The sequence below is a fragment of the Euprymna scolopes genome, unplaced genomic scaffold (assembly GCF_053919585.1).
Source record: "Euprymna scolopes isolate OS-2025 unplaced genomic scaffold, ASM5391958v1 sca381, whole genome shotgun sequence".
Lineage (NCBI taxonomy): Eukaryota > Metazoa > Mollusca > Cephalopoda > Sepiida > Sepiolidae > Euprymna > Euprymna scolopes.
Genome location: NW_027633415.1, coordinates 1 through 20,608, shown reverse-complemented (window position 1 = coordinate 20,608; position 20,608 = coordinate 1). Strand labels below are relative to the sequence as shown.

General features: G+C 35.9%; 1 protein-coding gene across 1 annotated transcript in view; it reads left to right on the top strand.

Moving 5' to 3' along the window:
- The window catches only part of LOC145274437 (neural-cadherin-like), a gene marked incomplete at both ends in the record, with an annotated part of 39,159 nt that extends 20,229 nt beyond the window's left edge, over nt 1-18,930 (top strand). The window contains 4 exons of the mRNA XM_080127454.1: nt 2,070-2,253; nt 3,428-3,606; nt 7,947-8,241; nt 18,747-18,930. Coding sequence (XP_079983580.1) covers nt 2,070-2,253; nt 3,428-3,606; nt 7,947-8,241; nt 18,747-18,930 — 842 coding nt within the window. The remainder of the gene's footprint in view (nt 1-2,069; nt 2,254-3,427; nt 3,607-7,946; nt 8,242-18,746) is intronic.
- Nucleotides 18,931-20,608: the final 1,678 nt, after the last annotated feature.

Here is a 20,608-nt window from a genome sequence, read left to right as displayed (position 1 = left end):
CTTAAAAGTAGCCTAATCTATTTAATCTTTCTCTTACTGACCAACTGACACCACAAGACAAAATGCAATTCTTTTTTCCAACGAGATGGCATTACATGCCACACGTCTCACAGATCACTGACACAAGTTCATGTTTACGGAAGAGAGAACAATAAGTAGAGGGTTATGGCCACCACGTTCCCCGGACTTGTCGTGTGATTTTTATCTTTGGGGGACTTTAAAACAAAACGTTCATGCAAATAATCCTCACAATCTAGACCAATTAAAGGAGAACATTACAAACGTTATCAGGAGAATCACCAGAGGAGATCTACAGGCAATATCTGCAAACATTGTTAAACGTGCCCAGAAATGCATAGATGTCAACGGGGAGCACTTCCAGCATCTTTTATAACATTACAGATCGGGCCGGGATCAAAGTGTAGTATCTGATCTTCAGCATCTTTTATAACATTACAAATATTTTAAACAATAAAAAATGTTCGTCCTCTTTACAATTTCTGGGCTACTTTTAAGTGGGCCACTTTGTTTATAAAAAAGAATGAAATATAAAGTAGAAATTTTTAGTTATAAGTAATTTTTAACAGAAAATTGGGTAAAATCGCATTTTTCTTAGATGTTATAAAATATGCAGTAAGAGTCTACGCACAAGGGACATAACTCCTGAATGAATATTTTAGATTATTTGTCATGGTTGCAATATTTGTTGCCCATGAAGATTTTGACTAAAGCGGTTGTTCTACTCAATGAATTTTTGTAATTTTTGGATATGTTACTAATTTCGACATGTCAATTAAGTATGTAATATTGTTTTTGCTTAAAACAATATTAAAAACTCTATTGGTCGACTATATCTTAACAAGCACCAAAAAATTATTCGACAACTTTCATTTTACCACACTGCTATCAAAGACATTCACTTTGGATTTTACCATGCAATTTGGATGTGAATTTTTATATCCTTTTCATTAACTTCCCTTACTCTATGACATTTAAATACTTAAACAACTTTAATTGTGATTTTCCATGTCTCATTGACTTTAGCAAATAAGGTGTAAACCATTATAATTATTTGCTAATATTTTCTCCTCTGAAGAGATGGTAGACATCAAAATCCTATACAATAAGGATAATATATTTCAAATGTATTCTTTGTCTTACATAGAATAATTAAAAAATCTTTTAATTTGAAATTTAAACATTTCACATAAATTTTTAAGTTCGTTGAATGACTAAAATATTCAATAGCAAGGGTGCCCGGCATTGCACGAGTGTAAAAGAAAAAGTTTTGGTAGGCAGGTAGGCTCGAACCAAAAATCCTTGAGGCGAAGGCGGAAAAAAAAGCGTGATTTACCTCGACGCTACCGAGGCAGTGGAATGAGATTGGATGAGATTAAATGATTCAAAAGTTATGTGACAGGTGTGCGTAAATTTAATGAGGTCAAACATCACGCCATAGGGGATATGAAATTCTGCACTTAACTTTAGCTGCGAGGCAGTTTTTTGGTTTTGCCCCCCCCCCCAGATGGGGGGGGGGGGACCAGCTCCCCTTAAAAAAAAAAAAAAAGGAGTGATCAAATGAATAGCAATTGCTTATATTATGGTTTTCACCGCATTGATCAAAGCTGATTTTCTTTCTGGATGTCCCCAGCAGGAAGGCTGGAGAATCACCTTCGCTCCATTAGTTTCACTTTGTTCGGATTTTTAGTATAAATAAGCACGTGACACAATGAAATAGCGGTAATTTTATAAAAATCAATCAAAATAAATCTAGACACAATGTCCCTTCACAAATCGTAGATATTATAATCTAGGGGGTATATAAACAGTTCTAAGAAATAGTCCCCCCCCCCCCGAAAAAAGCCTTTATTGGACATGCAGAAAAATATATATACTAGCGGAAAATTGCTATTCAGTTTGGACAATCCCCTTTCAATGGGGAGCTGATTTCCTCTCTCCCATTATCTTGGGGAAGCCCAAACTGCCCCGCAGTAATTTAACCGTGATTTTTCTTACCTCTCTTTCCTTATCTCTCTAAAATGCACAAACTTTTTTTTCGTTTTTGATAGGTATATGATTTCTACGTTAAAAATGGGGTAAACTCTCAGAATGTGAAGCTCGGTTGCCCTGCAGAAGAGGCCAATTGTGCTGGAGAATGCAGCAAACATGCTGTGTGTGAATCGTATATAAAACCCAATTCTTTTGCCAAGTGTCATTGCAATCCAGGATTCAGTGGGGAACGGTGCAATGAAGGTAAGTTGGAAAAGAGGAATCGTCTGGCACTTCTATCTTTATATTACGCTTTTTTGTTAGTTCCCCAGATTTCTTTTCTCCCTTTTTTTCTTGTTTTAAGAAAATGCCTCTATTTCTGACAGGCTTTACTTATTGATAATATTTTTTCTCTCTCTCTCTATCTCCCCTGCTCCTCCTCTCTCCCATCCCCTCTCACCCCTGCTCCTCCTCTCTCTCTCTCACCCCTGCTCCTCCTCTCTCTCTCTCGCCCCTGCTCCTCCTCTCTCGCCCCTGCTCCTCCTCTCTCTCGCCCCTGCTCCTCCTCTCTCTCTTTCGCCCCTGCTCCTCCTCTCTCTCTTTCGCCCCCGCTCCTCCTCTCTCTCGCCCCTGCTCCTCCTCTCTCTCTTTCGCCCCTGCTCCTCCTCTCTCTCTTTCGCCCCCGCTCCTCCTCCTCTCTCTCGCCCCCGCTCCTCCTCCTCTCTCTCGCCCCCGCTCCTCCTCCTCTCTCTCGCCCCCGCTCCTCCTCCTCTCTCTCGCCCCCGCTCCTCCTCCTCCTCTCTCGCCCCCGCTCCTCCTCCTCCTCTCTCGCCCCCGCTCCTCCTCCTCCTCTCTCGCCCCCGCTCCTCCTCCTCCTCTCTCGCCCCCGCTCCTCCTCCTCCTCTCTCGCCCCCGCTCCTCCTCCTCCTCTCTCGCCCCCGCTCCTCCTCCTCCTCTCTCGCTCCTCCTCCTCCTCTCTCGCCCCCGCTCCTCCTCCTCCTCTCTCGCCCCCGCTCCTCCTCCTCCTCTCTCGCCCCCGCTCCTCCTCCTCCTCTCTCGCCCCCGCTCCTCCTCCTCCTCTCTCGCCCCCGCTCCTCCTCCTCCTCTCTCGCCCCCGCTCCTCCTCCTCCTCTCTCGCCCCCGCTCCTCCTCCTCCTCTCTCGCCCCCGCTCCTCCTCCTCCTCTCTCGCCCCCGCTCCTCCTCCTCTCTCTCGCCCCCGCTCCTCCTCCTCTCTCTCGCCCCCTCTCTCTCTCTCTCTCTCTCCTCTCTCCCGCTCCTCCTCTCTCTCTCTCTCTCTCCCGCTCCTCCTCTCTCTCTCTCTCGCCCCCGCTCCTCCTCCTCTCTCTCTCTCTCGCCCCCGCTCCTTCTACTCCCCAGCTCCTTCTCCTTTTCTCTATCCATTGTATATAAAGTCATTTTTTATTTCTCTTCTTGCAGCTTCTACTGTCAGAGACTTCATGCTTAACAGTTTTATTGAATGGGAATTTAGAAATAGTTTCTTTAACAACCTAAATTCGAAGAAGAATTCGATGCAGGTTCGATTCCGTACAAGAGATGAGGAAGGATTGCTTTTCAAAGTTCCTGGTTCTTCAAGTTCAAAGTTTATGCAACTGATGGTAAGAAATTCTCCCTAAACTTCTATTTAGTCGTCACATCATTTGGTTAGGAAGTGTGTGAGATACTCCCTCGATGTTGGTTCCTTAATGACTAAACTGTTTTGGTTCTTATGCATTTTAGGTTTGGCAGACAAATATTTTTGTTTCCATTTTTGAAGAATTTCAAGGGGAGATAATTCAGAGTTGTAAAAAGTTTCATGCAACCTATTAGTAAAAGTAAAACAAACACTATATGAAAAATAACAAAATTAAATATCTGAGCATTTAGTGAATCAAAAGAAATTTCTAAAATAGAATATCAAAATAAATGAAAACATGCATTTTTGTATTTTTATGAAAACATACAGCTAAAAAAGGAAAACCTTTTTGAAAATGCAGGACTTTTTTTAAACAAACTTTTTAATGAACTGTTTTTCTAAAAAAAAAAAAAAAAAATTCTGAAATGAAAGTGTATAATTTTGTTTTATAAAATGAAACAAAAATTTTCAAAATTAAACTTTCATAAAAAATCAAAATAATCAAAACAAATTGTACACCCCCTACAAATTTCAATAAAAGGGAGATAATCCCGTCGATCTTTATTAGTTACCTCCCTTTGTTGACCAATTTTTTTTTTTTTTTTTTTCACACATATGAAACCACAGCGGAAAAAAAAAAACAACTTCAAGACTACAAAACCATCTACAGAGCCAGTAACCTTTTCGCCTTTCTTTTCCAAGATAGTGACCAACATGCCTGATGAAGGTTGAAGGCTACACCAACCGAATCATTGCATTAATAACACTGAAGATGAGAACAATAGTCCAATCAAAACAAATAATCTAATCATTAAAACTTGAATTGTTTCCCCTTAGGAATTTTTTGCAAATGAAATTTAAAAATTGATCTCCAAACCTAAACATGCTTAAGTGCCACTGTTTTCCCTCCTGAATTTGTTGCAGGTTTGATTAGTGAGGAATTGGCTAGTTATGTCTATATGTGGAGTATATGTAAAATTGATGGTATGTCTCTATAATCACATTCACACACCGGTTCTCGCTAGATCATTGAAGTTGAGCAACATTAAGCCTGGCTAGTACCATATGGGTGACTTTCCAGTCGTCCTGAACCACTGATATTTTTTTTTTTTTTTTTACACAGGTATCACATTATCAAGGCCAAGAGGCCACTCAAGGATAAGGGTTAAAAAGTGTACAGTAGAAATTGGACAATATAGTAATCATTAGTAATGAAAATTCGGTAAATTTGATAACTTATATGGAACGGCTCATCAAGAACTTATTTACGTTAGACTTGAACACAACCATATTGTAGTCAACCGGAAAGCAGGAAAATGGAAGACAATTCCACAGGCATGCAGTTCTAAGAAAGAAGCTTTGTTCATGGAATCTACCTTTAGGTTTAGGCACAGATAAAGAGTGGGGGGGAATTATTGATAGTGTTTTCAGCTAGACGAGTGTTTCTTGTGAAAGTTAGGCGAGGGGGGACCATAGTCGAACACTTTCCATGAAAATAACGATACATCAGAGACAAACTCGCAACATCTCTTCTGTGAGAAAGAAGTTGCAGGGAAGAGAAAAGGACATCTCCTACAAGGCTACGAAGTCTATTTTGAACTCTATCAAGGCAGGACAAGTCCTTTCTAGCAGCTCCTGCCCAGATGTGGCAACAGTATTCCATCCTTGGACGTACCTGGCTCTTATATAGATAGAGAGTTGCATCAGCAGTGAGATATCTACCTGATCGATAGAAAGATCCCACCATTTTTCCAGCAGCCTTGGCAACAGATTTGATGTACGTGTTCCATTTCAGATGAGGAATGTTGACTCAGGAGAGGTGTGGTTGGAGATTGTGCAACTCTTGCCACAAAAATTTCATGCGCAGACACCCTTACAGTGGGTATCCATATTGTCAAGACTGGAGGAAGCCATCATATCTTAATGAGGAAAAAATACTCATGAATGTTTGGAAAAAACAAAGGAAAAGTATTAAGTAAGGAGAAAAAAACAACTAAGATAGACCAGTTTTGTTTGTATTAACAAATATCTTCAGAAAATATGAAGATCTGAAATTTAATGAAAAAAAGCCTGAAAAGACATGCAAAACTCTGAGATTGAAAAAATGAAAGGGAGATAATTGGAGGATATTCTTGAAAGCAGACGAGTGCCGTACATTGTTATTACATATGTGTATGTGATGTATATGGGGGCAAAAAATAAGACTGAAATTAAACAAAGAACAAGTGAATTTACTGGAAGCCTGGAAAAATCATGGATTGCAATGGAAAAATGCGAGCATGAAAAGTAATATGGTTAAGCTTAAACATGGAAAAGTAAAAGGACTAGTTGTTAAAACTTGAAAAGAAAAAGATAAGATATTTTTGTAAAAAATATAAACTATTGCAGCGTTAAGAATTGATTAATGTTATAAATTGAACTTTTAAAATATTCTTAATGCTGCAATATTTTAAGTTATAAATCTATATTTTTACTAGAATATCTTGTCCCTTTTCTTTTCCAGTTTTAGCAACTAGTCCTTTACTTTTCCATGTTTAAGCTTAACCATATTATTTTTCATGCTTACATTTTTCTATTGGAATCCATGATTTTTCCAGGCTTCCAATAAATTCACTCGTTCTTTGTTTAATTTCAGTCATGTTTTATTTTTGCCTCCATAAACACATATGTAATAACAATGTACGACTCTCGTCTGCCTTCAATAAAATACCCCAATTATCTCCCTTTCATGCGTTCATTCTGTTTCATGAGTTACTTCTCTTTTCGCAACAGTAGTCGCTGAAGCTACGATGTTGCTATGGAAACCAGTCATAAAGTGTCGCTCACCTCCTTACATATTTTTACGATTTTGAACACCAGAAAATTTGTCATCACTTTTGTTTAACTGAACGAAAATTGAAAATTTGTTTCTCCCAATATAGTTAAGAAGGTGATCTGTAAACTGTAATAATTGTTTGAAATTAGATCGAAAAATGAGTGAGTGGTGAAGCTTTAAAGCAGTTCTAAATGACTAAAACTGCCACTTGACCATATATTCAAACACCACCATGTTTGAATGAGACACATACGGTACCTTCAATAAGTTTCCAGACATTTTTGTGCAGGCATTAAAAATTGTCGTACACTCTTGAAAATTCACTGTTATTGTTATACATCTTATGAGATGACTGACAAATTTTTATGATTTCAGGTTCAAAAGAACAGCTATGGAAGTAATTGGAATACACCTTACTAAAGCCTGATTGGCACAACTGGTGAATTCCAAAAATGCAATCTGGATGTGAGAACATTTTAGAAGAATGATATGCAATAAAATTCTGTTTCAAACTTGGAAAATATGGTACAGAAATGTATGGAATGCTTCCGGCTGCTTTTGGACCGTCTTGTATGAATCGAGCATCAGTTTTTGATTGGCATAAGATTTTCAAGGAGGGCAGGAAGTCTGCGAGGGATGATGGGAAGTATGGGAAGAGTAAGGAAATAAAACATCAGAGTTGATTGGTCAAATAAAGAATTTCATGGATAAAGGCTTGTGTCTATGGAGACAATAAGTGTACAGTTTGATGTCAATGTGGGAACTGTACACACAATTATTTGTGGGGAACTGAAAATGCGAAAGATTTGTGCAAAGTTTTTCTTGAGGGTGCTCGGAAGATCAGAAAGACATTGTCATGACCAAGATGGACAGCAAGACAATTCCTCGCCCTCTCTATTGTCCAGACCTTGCTCCCTGTGACTTTTGGTTATTCCCTAAGCTCAAATCCTTAAAGGTTGTCGTTATTAGATACTTGAGATGAAAGAGAACTTCCATGGGGCCTTCCAGAAGTTGTTCAAACGGTACAGGTGCATTGCAGTCGGAGGAGATTACTTCAAAGGGGACTAGAGTAACGCGTGTACTATCAGTAAAAGTGCACATGCAAAAAAGTCTGGAAACTTATTGACGCTCCTCCATATTGAATTTCAAGTGAAACCAATTAATTCTACTGAATTGCTGTGTCACAGTAATGAACATATCCCAAAATAATGAAAACCAATAAGGTAGAAAATAATTTAATTGTTAATGAAAACAGTTTTCAAAGACAATTAGCAAAAATTTTTGCAAAAAAAACAAAAAAAACTGGAGTTATAATTGTAAGAAAAGAAAAAAAAAAAACTGAAGTTATAATTGTAAGAAAAGAGGTAAATAATTTTCCGAAAAATATTTACCTCCCTCTAAAATATTTGACCAATTTAGCAAAACTTTGTTTCAATTTTCGAATTTCATTACAATAATGAAAAAAGAACTAAATATTTTTTTGTAATCTACAAATTTTCTTTTAACAGATTTACGAATCTCGTGCTTGTATCTTTTATGACCTTGGAAACTTTAATGGTGAAAGACGGTTATGCCTGGAGGATGCAGAGGCCAGTGATGGCCAGTGGCATGTGCTGAAAGTTGAACGTTTTGGTCAAGAGTTCGTGTTGACCATGGATGGTGGTGAAGGACGTTTCTATAACGACACGTTAGGTCATAAAATGGGCATCAATTTGTTTAATCCTGTGCGCAAGTTCCTTGTGGCTGGAGCAGAAGTGATTTTTGGTGTGGACACTAAAATCGATAGATATGATCTAAATAAAAGTAAGTTTTATTCTAAATGCCATTCTGTTTTGATTCTTTCTATATTGGGTCTATAAAAGTGAAATTTGTGTGTGTGTGTACATACATTTCCCTACCAAACTACTCTGTCAATTTTCAGTCTACAGACTCGAAATTTGACATAAGAGGTATTGGGATTTGAGAAAATCTTTTCAATCAGTTTTCAGCCAGAAATTTGGCTGTCAGGGGTCAAAGTTCAACAATTTGACTTTTGAAAACTCTAGCAAACTCCTCCGTTATTTTTTGGTCTAAACACTTGAAATTTTAGATGTAGGTTCCTTGGACATGGATCAATCTTTTTATTCTGATTTGAGCCCAAAACAAATGTTAAGGGGTCAAAATTGGGATGAAAGTTTTAAAAAAATTGACTTCTGCGGTCTCTACCAAACCACTCAGCCAATTTTGGATCTAAACATTTGAAATTTTACAGAAAGTGTATTCAGACATAGGACAAGTTTTTAATCGGTTTTTGGCTGAAAATTTGACTGTCAAGGGGTTAAAGTTCAAAAGATTTACATAAAGGATATTCAGACATGCAGCAAGCTTTTTAATCAGTTTTGGAATGAAGATTTGGCTGTGAAGAGGTCAAAGTTGAAAGAGTTGACCTTTGCAGACTCTACCGAACTCCTCTGCCAATTTGGGTTTAAACACTTGATGTTTTAGATGTAGGTTACCTGGACATAAGTCAAACTTTTTAATAAATATATATATATATATATATATATATATATATATGCACATAAAATTATCAACAGTACATAGGGCCCGAAGAAAGCCGGGCTAAACTGCTAATATATATATATATATGATGAAAATAATGGAAATAGTATTCCGACAAAATAGAGAAAATAAAAAAGGAACAAACCGTATTATGTGTTCACCAACGTTTCGTCTTTATTTCGAGACTTCCTCTGGGTGAATGAGATTAAGAAACCAAAAAATATACCAGTACAAAATATTTGAAAAAGTTTCACGTGCACAGTGTGACGCAGTTAAATAATGTTCTTTTAATAACAGTTTACTTATATAAGTAAACTGTTATTAAAAGAACATTATTTAACTGTGGACACAGGTTAACTTTCTCACACCATTCAAACACCCCCTGTAATAATTAACACATAATCTCAATCAATAAATTACATAAAAAACACTAATTTCATTCCTGTTACAAACTTATATTTAAATTTCAACAGATATATCTTTTTCCCAATAAGAATATAAACTTGCGTTCATAGTTTTAAAATTAAATTAACGACTATATGACGTCACTAAAATTTCCTTCTCTTTAACAGCGCCAGCCCCCCTTCCTTTTTGAATTTCCAACATCAATTTTTCCGTTTCTCTTAAATAGAACTGCGTCACACTGTGCACGTGAAACTTTTTCAAATATTTTGTACTGGTATATTTTTTGGTTTCTTAATCTCATTCACCCAGAGGAAGTCTCGAAATAAAGACGAAACGTTGGTGAACACATAATACGGTTTGTTCCTTTTTTATTTTCTCTCTCTCTCTCTCTCTCTCTCTATATATATATATATATATATATATATATATAATATATATATATATATATATATATATATATATAATATATATATATATATATATATATTATATATATATGTCGACCATTCCTCTCTCATTGACCCTCCCACTCTTTTTCTCTCTCCCACTCCACATGGCCCTGTCGGTGGGGCATTAGAATACGCCGACTGCCCCCCCCCCTGCAGAGGGTAAAAGTCCCTCAATGGGGGTCCTGGATATGACCTTAAACTATATCCAGTGGTGAGGCCCCAGCTTGTGGGGTGTGGAGCCACCCTTTAATTACCATTGCTCCCGGGTCCACTCTGACCCAGAGTGGTAGTACCTGTTAGGGTCCCAACTATGGGTTGAATAGAAACCGACGTGAAAACAACAAATATACTCGATTAAAAAAAATTTTTCTTCAAAATCTTTGGATTCGGCATTAAATAACCCGAAAAGGGTTGATATGCCATAAAACAAACAACCAACCAACCAACCCACTCCCCATGTATATATGTATTTATATTAATTTAATTCAAATAATTCTCTTAGAGTTGTATATATTTTCATTTTCAACATCAGAATAAAAAAAAAAACCCTCAGTATCTCATTTTCTTTTCTTTTTTACCATAATTATATTTCAGTGTTCAAATACGTAAAATACTTAAAATTAGATTTCAACAATTGTTCTGGTGCTACCAGATCAGGCTGTCTACTGACTTCCTGAGATGAAACGCACCTACATAGATGTCTTTGTTTTTTTATTCCCTTTTGCAAAACTTAGTCATGTTCTGCGAAAACAAAAACAAAAACAACATTCTCCTCCCCTTCCCCTCCCTCGTTTTCTTTTTCCTTCACCTCCTCACCCCTTTTTTTTTTTTTTTTTTTTTTTTTTTTTTGCCTAGTTGGTAGGGCGATAGAACATACCAACTGCCCCCCTGCAGAGGGTAAAAATCCTTCAATGGGACCACCAGTTGACCGTTGGTGGCAACCCGTAATGCATTAAGAACGGGATCCTGGTGGTTGAGTGGAACATGCCTAGGAAATAATAACATGATACTACAACACACCACTTTGGCCCTTACTAGGCTAGACGGGAGGTTGGATAGGCCCGATCCAATCAATCGGTTGGTCATGACAAGCACTAATTCAGACAATCCAAACAAAAACACACTAACACTCAACATAAACAATAAACTGAGTTAATAAGCGATGGCTGAAGGGTCAATCAAGCTGGGAAAAAGGTAACCATCAGGAATAATAAAAATACAGGGAAATCCCATACTTGGGTGGGCATAACCATATATTGTGAATGCTTGGAAACCTCCCCATGTTTGAGTATACCAGCTATGTAGCCCTGGAGAACCGAGGCGAATGGGATTTACCCCCTCATAGTTCTTCCCCATAAGGGGCTCCGAGGAGGGTGGGGAGCATGGCTGATGAATTTTTCAAAAATTATTATGAATGCCAAAAAATCCAAGAGACCACACACAGAAATAGACTCTGACAGCGACAATGAAGATACAAACTTTCCAAGATTCATCGTGCTAGAAGCAACGTCTAATATACCGTTAACTAAAATGTCACCCTTCATTATCCAAAAGGTAATATCAAGCAAAATAACACCTAAAAATGTCAAAAAATTAAGGAATGGTACCATATTGGTAGAAGTACAAAATAAAAAACAGGCCAAAACTCTACTTCAACTACAAAAATTGCATGAAACAAACATCAAAGCTTATCCACACCAAACACTAAACTACTCCAAAGGAGTCATAAAAAACCAGGAAATCTCCGTCTGCACAACAGAAGAAATCAAAACAGAACTAAAAAACCAAGGGGTCACAGATGTAAAAAGAATCACATTTAAAAAAAAAGGAGAGGTAATATATACAAACACTTATATATTAACATTCAATTATCCTCAAATACCAGAGACCATCAATATAGGTTATGAAAGAACGAAAATAGAACAATACATTCCAAAACCTTTACAATGCTACAACTGCCAAAAGTTTGGACATAATAAAGACCAATGTCTAAGATTCTTCACATGTGGAAACTGCAGTGAAAAAAACCCAGACCACGATGAAGAAGACTGTTCAAATAAAACCAAATGCACAAACTGTCAAGAAGAGCACCACTCTCACTCAAAACAGTGCAAAATATATAAGCAAGAGAAGGAAATAATAACAATCAAATATCAAAAAAATATAACCTTCCAAGAAGCCCGCAAAGAAGTCACAAATCGCACCAAAAACTCATATGCCACAATAACCCAACAAGCAAACAAAATGTACAACTACAATGAACTAAACCTTGCTCCAGAAATTGCAAACCTAGCAAAAGAACTAAAGAACATACTTGAAGAATTAAAATCTTTTTTATCAGAACTGAAAATAAATTCTAACAGCCAAATAAAAGTCAGAAACGAACAACCCAGTATAAAAGAAAACGAAACAAAGGAAATCAGAAAAACTTCCATCAATATTGAGGAATCAATCTCTAAAGAAATGAAACCTCCTCAATTATCAAAACGTGAAAGATCCAAGTCACTAACAAGGACAAAAACAGATGTTAAAAATAAACACACAACAACAGAAAAAATGGAAATAGAACAGAACAACAAAAAAACTACCCCCCAAAAACAAAATGACAAACAAAAAACAGAATTAGTATTAATTGAAAATGAAAATAAATTTGAACTAGTTGAAACTGGTAGCCAAAAAAGACAGTCAAGACAAAGTAAATCTAAAAGTCCCAGACCAAAACCCAAAAAAAGCCTCTCACCAGAAACAAGAAACAGACCATCCACTTCCAAAAGAAACACCCAAACTAACATCGAAACTATGGACGTAGACATAAACACCAACAGTCCAAAACCAAAAGAAAATATAAACCATGACTAACAAAATCCTACAGTGGAACATAAGAGGATTAAAAATTAATATCGAAGAAATGCAAATACTTATCAAATCCTTATGTCCTGCAATAATTTGCCTACAGGAAACACACTTAAAAGAAAATGACAAAATTAACATAAAACACTACTCAATATACAACCACATAAACAAATTATCATGCAAAGCCACCGGTGGATCATCAATACTGATAAACGAAAACATTCCACACAGCAAAGTGAACTTAAAAACAAATATGCAAGCTGTTGCAATAACTGCAACACTACACAAAACAGTAACCCTATGCTCACTCTATATACCACCAAATGAAACAATAAACGAAACAGAATTAAACAATATAATCAAACAACTACCTAAACCTTTTCTACTGTTGGGAGACTTCAATAGTCACAATATATGGTGGGGCAGTAAAAAAAACAACAAAAGAGGCCAAACCATAGAAAAAATAATTAACCAAAATGATCTATGCCTACTCAACAACAAAGAGAATACATATATGCACCCACCAACGGGAACCCTATCAGCAATCGATATAACACTATGTGACCCAACTATATACATGGATTATAGCTGGAGAACACATAAGGATACATGCGGAAGTGACCACTTCCCAATCATAATAGAAAACGAGAATCCCAAGCCAGAAGACAAAACACCCCGCTGGAATTTACAAAAGGCAAATTGGGAAAATTTCCAAAATACATGTCAATACAGATTAATACCTGAAGCGAATCCTGACTTAGAACACATCACATATTTCAGCAACACCCTACTCACAATAGCCGAGGAGAACATACCAAAAAGTTCCACTACTACAAAATATAACAAACCCTGGTACAATAAAGAATGCAAAGAAGCTATAAGAGCCAGACGTGCAAACCTAAGGAAATTCAAAAACAGTCCAACGAAAGAAAATTTGGACACCTATAAAAACAGCAAAGCCAAAGCACGGAAAACTATCAAAGAATCAAAACGGAACTCGTGGAAAGACTATGTAACAAAAATTAATCAAAACACAAAACCCAAAAAAGTATGGGAGATGGTCAGAAAAATAGCAGGAAAAAATACAAAGAACCCTATTAAACACCTTATATGCGACAACACAAAGATTACCGACAAACAAAATATCGCAAATAAATTAGCAGAACAATTCTCAATGAACTCATCATCAAAAAACCAAAATAAAAAATTCCAAGCTATAAAGAAAAATGAAGAAAAAATAAAAATAAACTTCAAATCAAAAAATGAAGAAAACTACAATCAATTATTCAACAGTGCAGAACTAGAGGAGGCAATAAACAAATCTCCCGATACAGCAGTCGGCCCCGACGAGATCCATTATCAATTCCTCAAAAAACTACCAAAACCATCACTGGACTACTTATTACAAATTTACAATGAGATATGGATAACTAACAACATTCCAAAAAACTGGAAGCAGGCAACAGTAATCCCAATACCCAAACCAAAAAAAGACCATACAAACCCAACAAACTACCGACCCATTGCACTAACTAGTTGTTTGTGCAAAACTTTTGAGAGAATGATTAACGAAAGGTTAAATTGGTACTTGGAAAGCAAAAATCTAATTACAGAAAGCCAGTCGGGTTTCAGGAAAAATAGAAGCCCCACCGATCACTTAATAAAACTGGAAACACGCATAAGAGAAGCATTTGCAAAAAAAGAACATCTAATAGCAATTTTTTTTGACGTGCAAAAGGCGTATGACACCGCTTGGAAATACGGAATCCAAAAAGACCTGTATGAACTAGGACTTAGGGGTAGAATGCCAGAAATTATCAGAAATTTCTTAACAAATAGAAACTTCCAAGTACAGATGGACAACACTTATTCAGTCCAAAAAGATCAAGAAATGGGGGTCCCCCAAGGCAGTATCCTGTCTGTCACCCTCTTCAACATTAAAATAAACAATATCATAAAAAACATAGACCCAGGAATTGAAAACGCCCTATACGTGGACGACCTACTTATATACTACCAATCTAAATATATACAAACAGCCGAACGCAAACTACAACTCTGTCTGAATAAAATAAACAAATGGGCCATAGAAAATGGATTTACATTCTCAGAGGAAAAAACTAAATGCATCCACTTTTGCAAATTACGAAAATTCCACCACGACCCCAACCTGAAACTGGATAACAAGAACATCCCACTCACCGACCAACATAAATATTTAGGTATTATATTCGATAAAAAATTGAACTTTATACCGCATATAAAATATTTAAAAGCAAAATGCCAAAAGACAATGCAATTGATCAAAGTCCTAGCACACACCGATTGGGGTGCAGACAAAGTCACATTATTGAAATTATACCAAACTCTAATCAGATCTAAAATGGACTATGGATGCTTCATCTATGGAGCAGCAAGGAAGTCCTACATAAAAGAACTAAATACAATCCATCATCAAGGATTAAGATTAGCCTTGGGAGCATTTAGAACCTCTCCAGTAGAAAGCCTCTATATAGAGGCCCATGAGCCTCCACTGATTCTAAGACGACAGAAGTTAGCGCTACAATATTACCTAAAGCTGGTATCGTGTCCAACAAATCCTGCATACCAATGTACCCTCCACCCACAATACACACATCTCTTCAACAAGAAAGAAAATATCATCAAGCCCTACAGCCTCCGGATAAAAAACCTTCTCACAGAAGCCCAAATGGACATTACAAAAATACATAAATATAACAAATCAAAAACTCCACCCTGGATGATCAAACAACCACACATAATATTAAAATTAAATAAATATCCCAAAACGAAAACCCACCCATCAACCTTCCATGAAGAACTACTTATCATCCAGAATACATACAAAGAATATACACAAATTTACACTGACGGATCAAAAGATGGAGATAAAGTAGGATGCGCAGCCATCCACAAAAAAATAAAACTAAAGAAAAGGCTCCCAAACTAATCTTCTATTTTCAGCGCAGAAGCAACAGCCATAGATTCGGCACTGAATATAATAACCAATGATGACCATCAAAAATATATCATATTTACTGACTCACTTTCAATACTCATATCTCTAAAAGAAAAAAAAATGACAAACCCACTTATTACAAAATTGCTAAACAAAATAGATGCCATAACCATGAAAAAAAACATTATCTTTTGCTGGATACCAAGCCATATCGGCATATACATGAATGAACAAGCAGATAAGGCAGCAAAGGAAACTCTGCAACAAAACCACATAAGTGGAAAAATCCCCTATACAGACCTAAAGACTAAAATAAACACATTTTTGAAGAGAAAATGGCAAGAAAACTGGAGCTCATGCACCAAAAACAAACTATTCCAAATAACACCAAATATTGGAACGAGAAACACCAAAAAGTTAACAAGAAAGGAAGAGGTAGTAATGACCAGACTGCGAATAGGTCACACTCACATCACCCACTCACATCTACTAAAAGGGGAGGAGACACCAAACTGTATAACGTGTCAAGAACCCTACACAATACACCATATACTGACAAACTGCATTGACCTTGAACAAATCCGAACAAAGTATTACCAAGAAAAAAATCTGAAAACAATATTAAACAAGATTGATCCCCAAAAAATTATCAATTTTCTGAAAGAAACTAAAATATACTCAAAAATATAAGGAAAGACCCCCCCCCCAAAAAAAAGAAAAACCTTAAGAAGAACAAACCAATATTTAACACAACATAACGAACCTTTCGGCATTAAATGACCCCAAAGTGGTTGATATGCCGTAAAACAGAACAAACAAACAAACAAATCAACAATTGTTCAAGTGTTTTTTACTAGTGGTTCAGAACTGAAATTATCATGGTGAGATTTAAGCAAAAAGTAGTCAATTTTTTTTTTTTTTTTTTTTCTTATTCTAAACAAAGTTTGACATCAGAAGATATGAAAAATACTTAACACATAAGAAAATTATATAAAACGATAAAAACATTGACACTAATCTCCTAATTTAGGTTTCAGCTTTCTCATTAGATTTTGATCATTCCTGGAGGAAAATCCTAATTTCTGGTTTCCTTCTCTTGTTTTATCCCCATGAAAGTTGGCTGTTGAGGTCATACCTTCCTCTAGGTTCTTTCTGTCACTTTAAATGTCCACACGTGCGTACATCTCAAAAGGTGACCTGCTCGTTGATGTTTAGCTGTTTGTATGTTATTAATGTCGCTCCAGTTTGATGTCTTTAAGGACATCCTGTCGTCGGACTCCACTTGGTGGCTGTGGTGAGTGTGCAGTTGACCCTTGGTAATCATTGCTCCCAGGTTTCCTTTGGCCCAGAGTGGTAATACTTGTTAAGGCATCTGGAAATCAGGCTGTCTGAAGGTACTAACTTCCTGATGAAAAATGCGCCAAACAGCAATATTACTTTTTCCTTTCTCTTTTCGAAACTCAGTTATGTTCTGCAAAGTCAAAAACTAAATTAAAAAAAAATCTTAAAAATCGTACCAAAAATATTCAGTATCCGCCCCCCCCCGCCTTTTTTCTCGAAATAAATCATTCCATATATTAAAAGTAAAACTACACCTGCCCCATGTCTGTTGCTGTTGGAATGCTATAGATGACCTGTCAATCAGTCCTCTCCATCCTTCCATGTCCTCTGCACATTTAACAGCCTCGCTTGGCGTCAATCCTGTCCATTCCGTGATGTTGTCTTCCTCTCTTTCTTCCTCCTCTGACAGTTCCCTGGAGCACTGTCATGACAAGCCGTTCTCCTCTTGTTACGTTGGTCCTGGATATGACCATAAACTATATCCAGTGGTGAGGTCCCAGCTTGTGGGCTTTGAGGAGTGTGGAGCCATCCTTTAATTACCATTGCTCCCAGGTCCACTCTGACCCGGAGTGGTAGTACCTGTTAGGGTCCCAACTATGGGTTAAATAGAAACACTTGAAAACCACAAATATATTCTATTAAAAAAATTGTTCTTCATAATCTTTGGCTTTGGCATTAAATAACCCGAAAAGGGTTGATATGCCGTAAAACAACCAACCAACCATCTTGTTACGTGGCCGAACCATTTTAGTTTGCGCTTCCTGATTATGGTGAAGATCTTCATAAGGACCAATGGTTTGTCTTGTTCTGTTTTTGACTTCTTCATTGGTTATGTGGTCTTTGTAAGTGATGCCAAACAGTCTTCGGAAGTATCTCATTTCTGAAGCCTGAATCCTCTTCTCTAATTCTGTTGTAAGGGTCCAGGTTTCGCAAGCATACATGAAAACTGAGTGGACAAGAGAATGCATGAGTCTTTGAGATTGCTTTTTTCCAAATGAAGTTCAACTTGGCCAGTGTTAAGTCAAGCTTGCAATGAAAAAACGGTACTTGTACAATTTGATCAAGGCATGCAAAAATGAAAATATTGAAAAAAAAAAAAAAAGTTAGATTGTACGTATCTGTTTTGGACTGAAGATCTCTGAAAAAAAATAACAATTTGATCAAGTAGTTTTTTTTTTTTTTTTTTTAACATCAGAAAACCACATTTTTATGCCAGCACGTTGAAGGTAGCATCTTTAAATTTAAAAAATTTTTGTTTGGAATTTACAACACGCCACCGGAAATAACTCTGTTTAAAGCGCCGACACTCCCTCCTCATCTTTAATACTAGCGTTTCTTCCTAAAAATCGAATCTTTTGTTTGATATCAAAACAAACTGTTTTTTCGTTGTAAAAAAAAAAAAAAAAATACTACTTGATGAAATTAAATGAAATTTTTTTTTTTGAAGGACTTCATTCCATAACGGATACATACAATATAAACGTTTTTTCAATATTTTCATTTTTTTAATGTCTTGATGTACGAGTATCGAAAAAAAACAATTGACGTTAATTATCCACTTGGTTTCAATGTATGCAAATCAACTGACATAAATCAATGTACACTTGAAGTCGTCTCATGTAAGTCATTTACTTGGGTTCTTTACACCTAATTAATCCTGAAAACCTTTTAAAATATATTGATGGCAATGTTTCTTCTGATGAATAAACATTTTATACTTTCTCCTCTCCGCATTTCAGCCTGTATGAATGATATCCGTTATGATGATGAAGTGTTCCCGATGATTTTCACCGACGATAGTATTGCTGCCCAAATTGTTAAAAACCGTGAAACGAAACCTAATTGCACGAGAGATGATTGCAAAGTTAATACGTGCTCTGCACATCAAGTGTGCATTGAACTCTTTGGGATTCACAAATGCCAGTAAGTTTGTATTTCACTTTAAGCTTTCTTTTCCCATTTCTTTCTGCCACCATATTTATTTTTTTTTTCTGCCACCATATTTATTTTTTTTTTCTGCCACCATATTTATTTTTTTTTTCTGCCACCATATTTATTTTTTTCTGCCACCATATTTATTTTTTTCTGCCACCATATTTATTTTTTTTTTCTGCCACCATATTTATTTTTTTTTTCTGCCACCATATTTATTTTTTTTTTCTGCCACCATATTTATTTTTTTTTTCTGCCACCATATTTATTTTTTTTTTCTGCCACCATATTTTTTTTTTTTTCTGCCACCATATTTATTTTTTTCTGCCACCATATTTATTTTTTTCTGCCACCATATTTATTTTTTTCTGCCACCATATTTTTTTTTTTCTGCCACCATATTTTTTTTTTTTTCTGCCACCATATTTTTTTTTTTTTTCTGCCACCATATTTTTTTTTTTTTTCTGCCACCATATTTTTTTTTTTTTTCTGCCACCATATTTATTTTTTTCTGCCACCATATTTATTTTTTTCTGCCACCATATTTATTTTTTTTTTTCTGCCACCATATTTATTTTTTTCTGCCACCATATTTATTTTTTTTTTCTGCCACCATATTTATTTTTTTCTGCAACCATATTTATTTCTTTCTGCCACCATATTTTTTTTGTTTTTCTCAATCATTTTTCTACCATACTCAATCATTTTTCTACCATACTCAATCATTTTTCTACCATACTCAATCATTTTTTTTCTTTCTCTGCGTTTTTTCTTCCTTACTTTCATCCATGGTTTTGAAATCCGTTGTGATTTCAACATTTTTTTTTTTTTTTATTCATTGCCTATTCACATACATAGTCGATCATGAATCGCCTGAAACACCCCTATTGAGAATGCTGATTCTCTTATAATGCACATTTTGTAGGCTTGTCTTGTACGCTGGCTTTTAAAAATCACATTGATCTTATGTCTAACCTCCCCTCGAGAAGGTAAATGCATTCCTCTGTAATTAGTAAACATTGTTTCTTTTATTGTTCTATTTTTTATTTTAATATGGCTGCAAATTTTTTGATACGTAAAATGAAAAATAATTTGGGTATAATTTTTAAACAAAGCTATGTCATTGATTGATTGACTAATTGACCATGTTTTGCCATAATTGACAGAAATATTTGACAATATAACGATATGGACAAATAGGGAGATGATACGACAGATATAAAGATCTTAAATCCCTCTCAACTAAATGAATGTATGCAAAAGTTGGACCCTTTTTTTCACACTAACGGTAAAGTCAAAAAGCTCCATTTCAAGTCAATTCAACTTTACGCAATAGACGCACTTTATTTTTATTTTTGATATACTGCACATGTATTAGTGATGGGACGATGTTTATATTTTTCCAGATTCCGATGGAATTACCGATTCCAATTCTTTATAAATCTCTAAATATCAAACTATAAAAAGGTTATTTTATCCCGATTACCGTAAAAACATATCTTTGATGCACGGATATATTCTCAAAAGTGAAAACACTGGTGATGAGGTGATCGATAAACTTTAATTTTACTGGAAGTTTAAATCAATAAATATTATTTTTGCTACAAACATTGGAAGTTTTTGTTTTAAACAAATTCAAATAAAACAAAATCAAATAAAACAAAAAAAA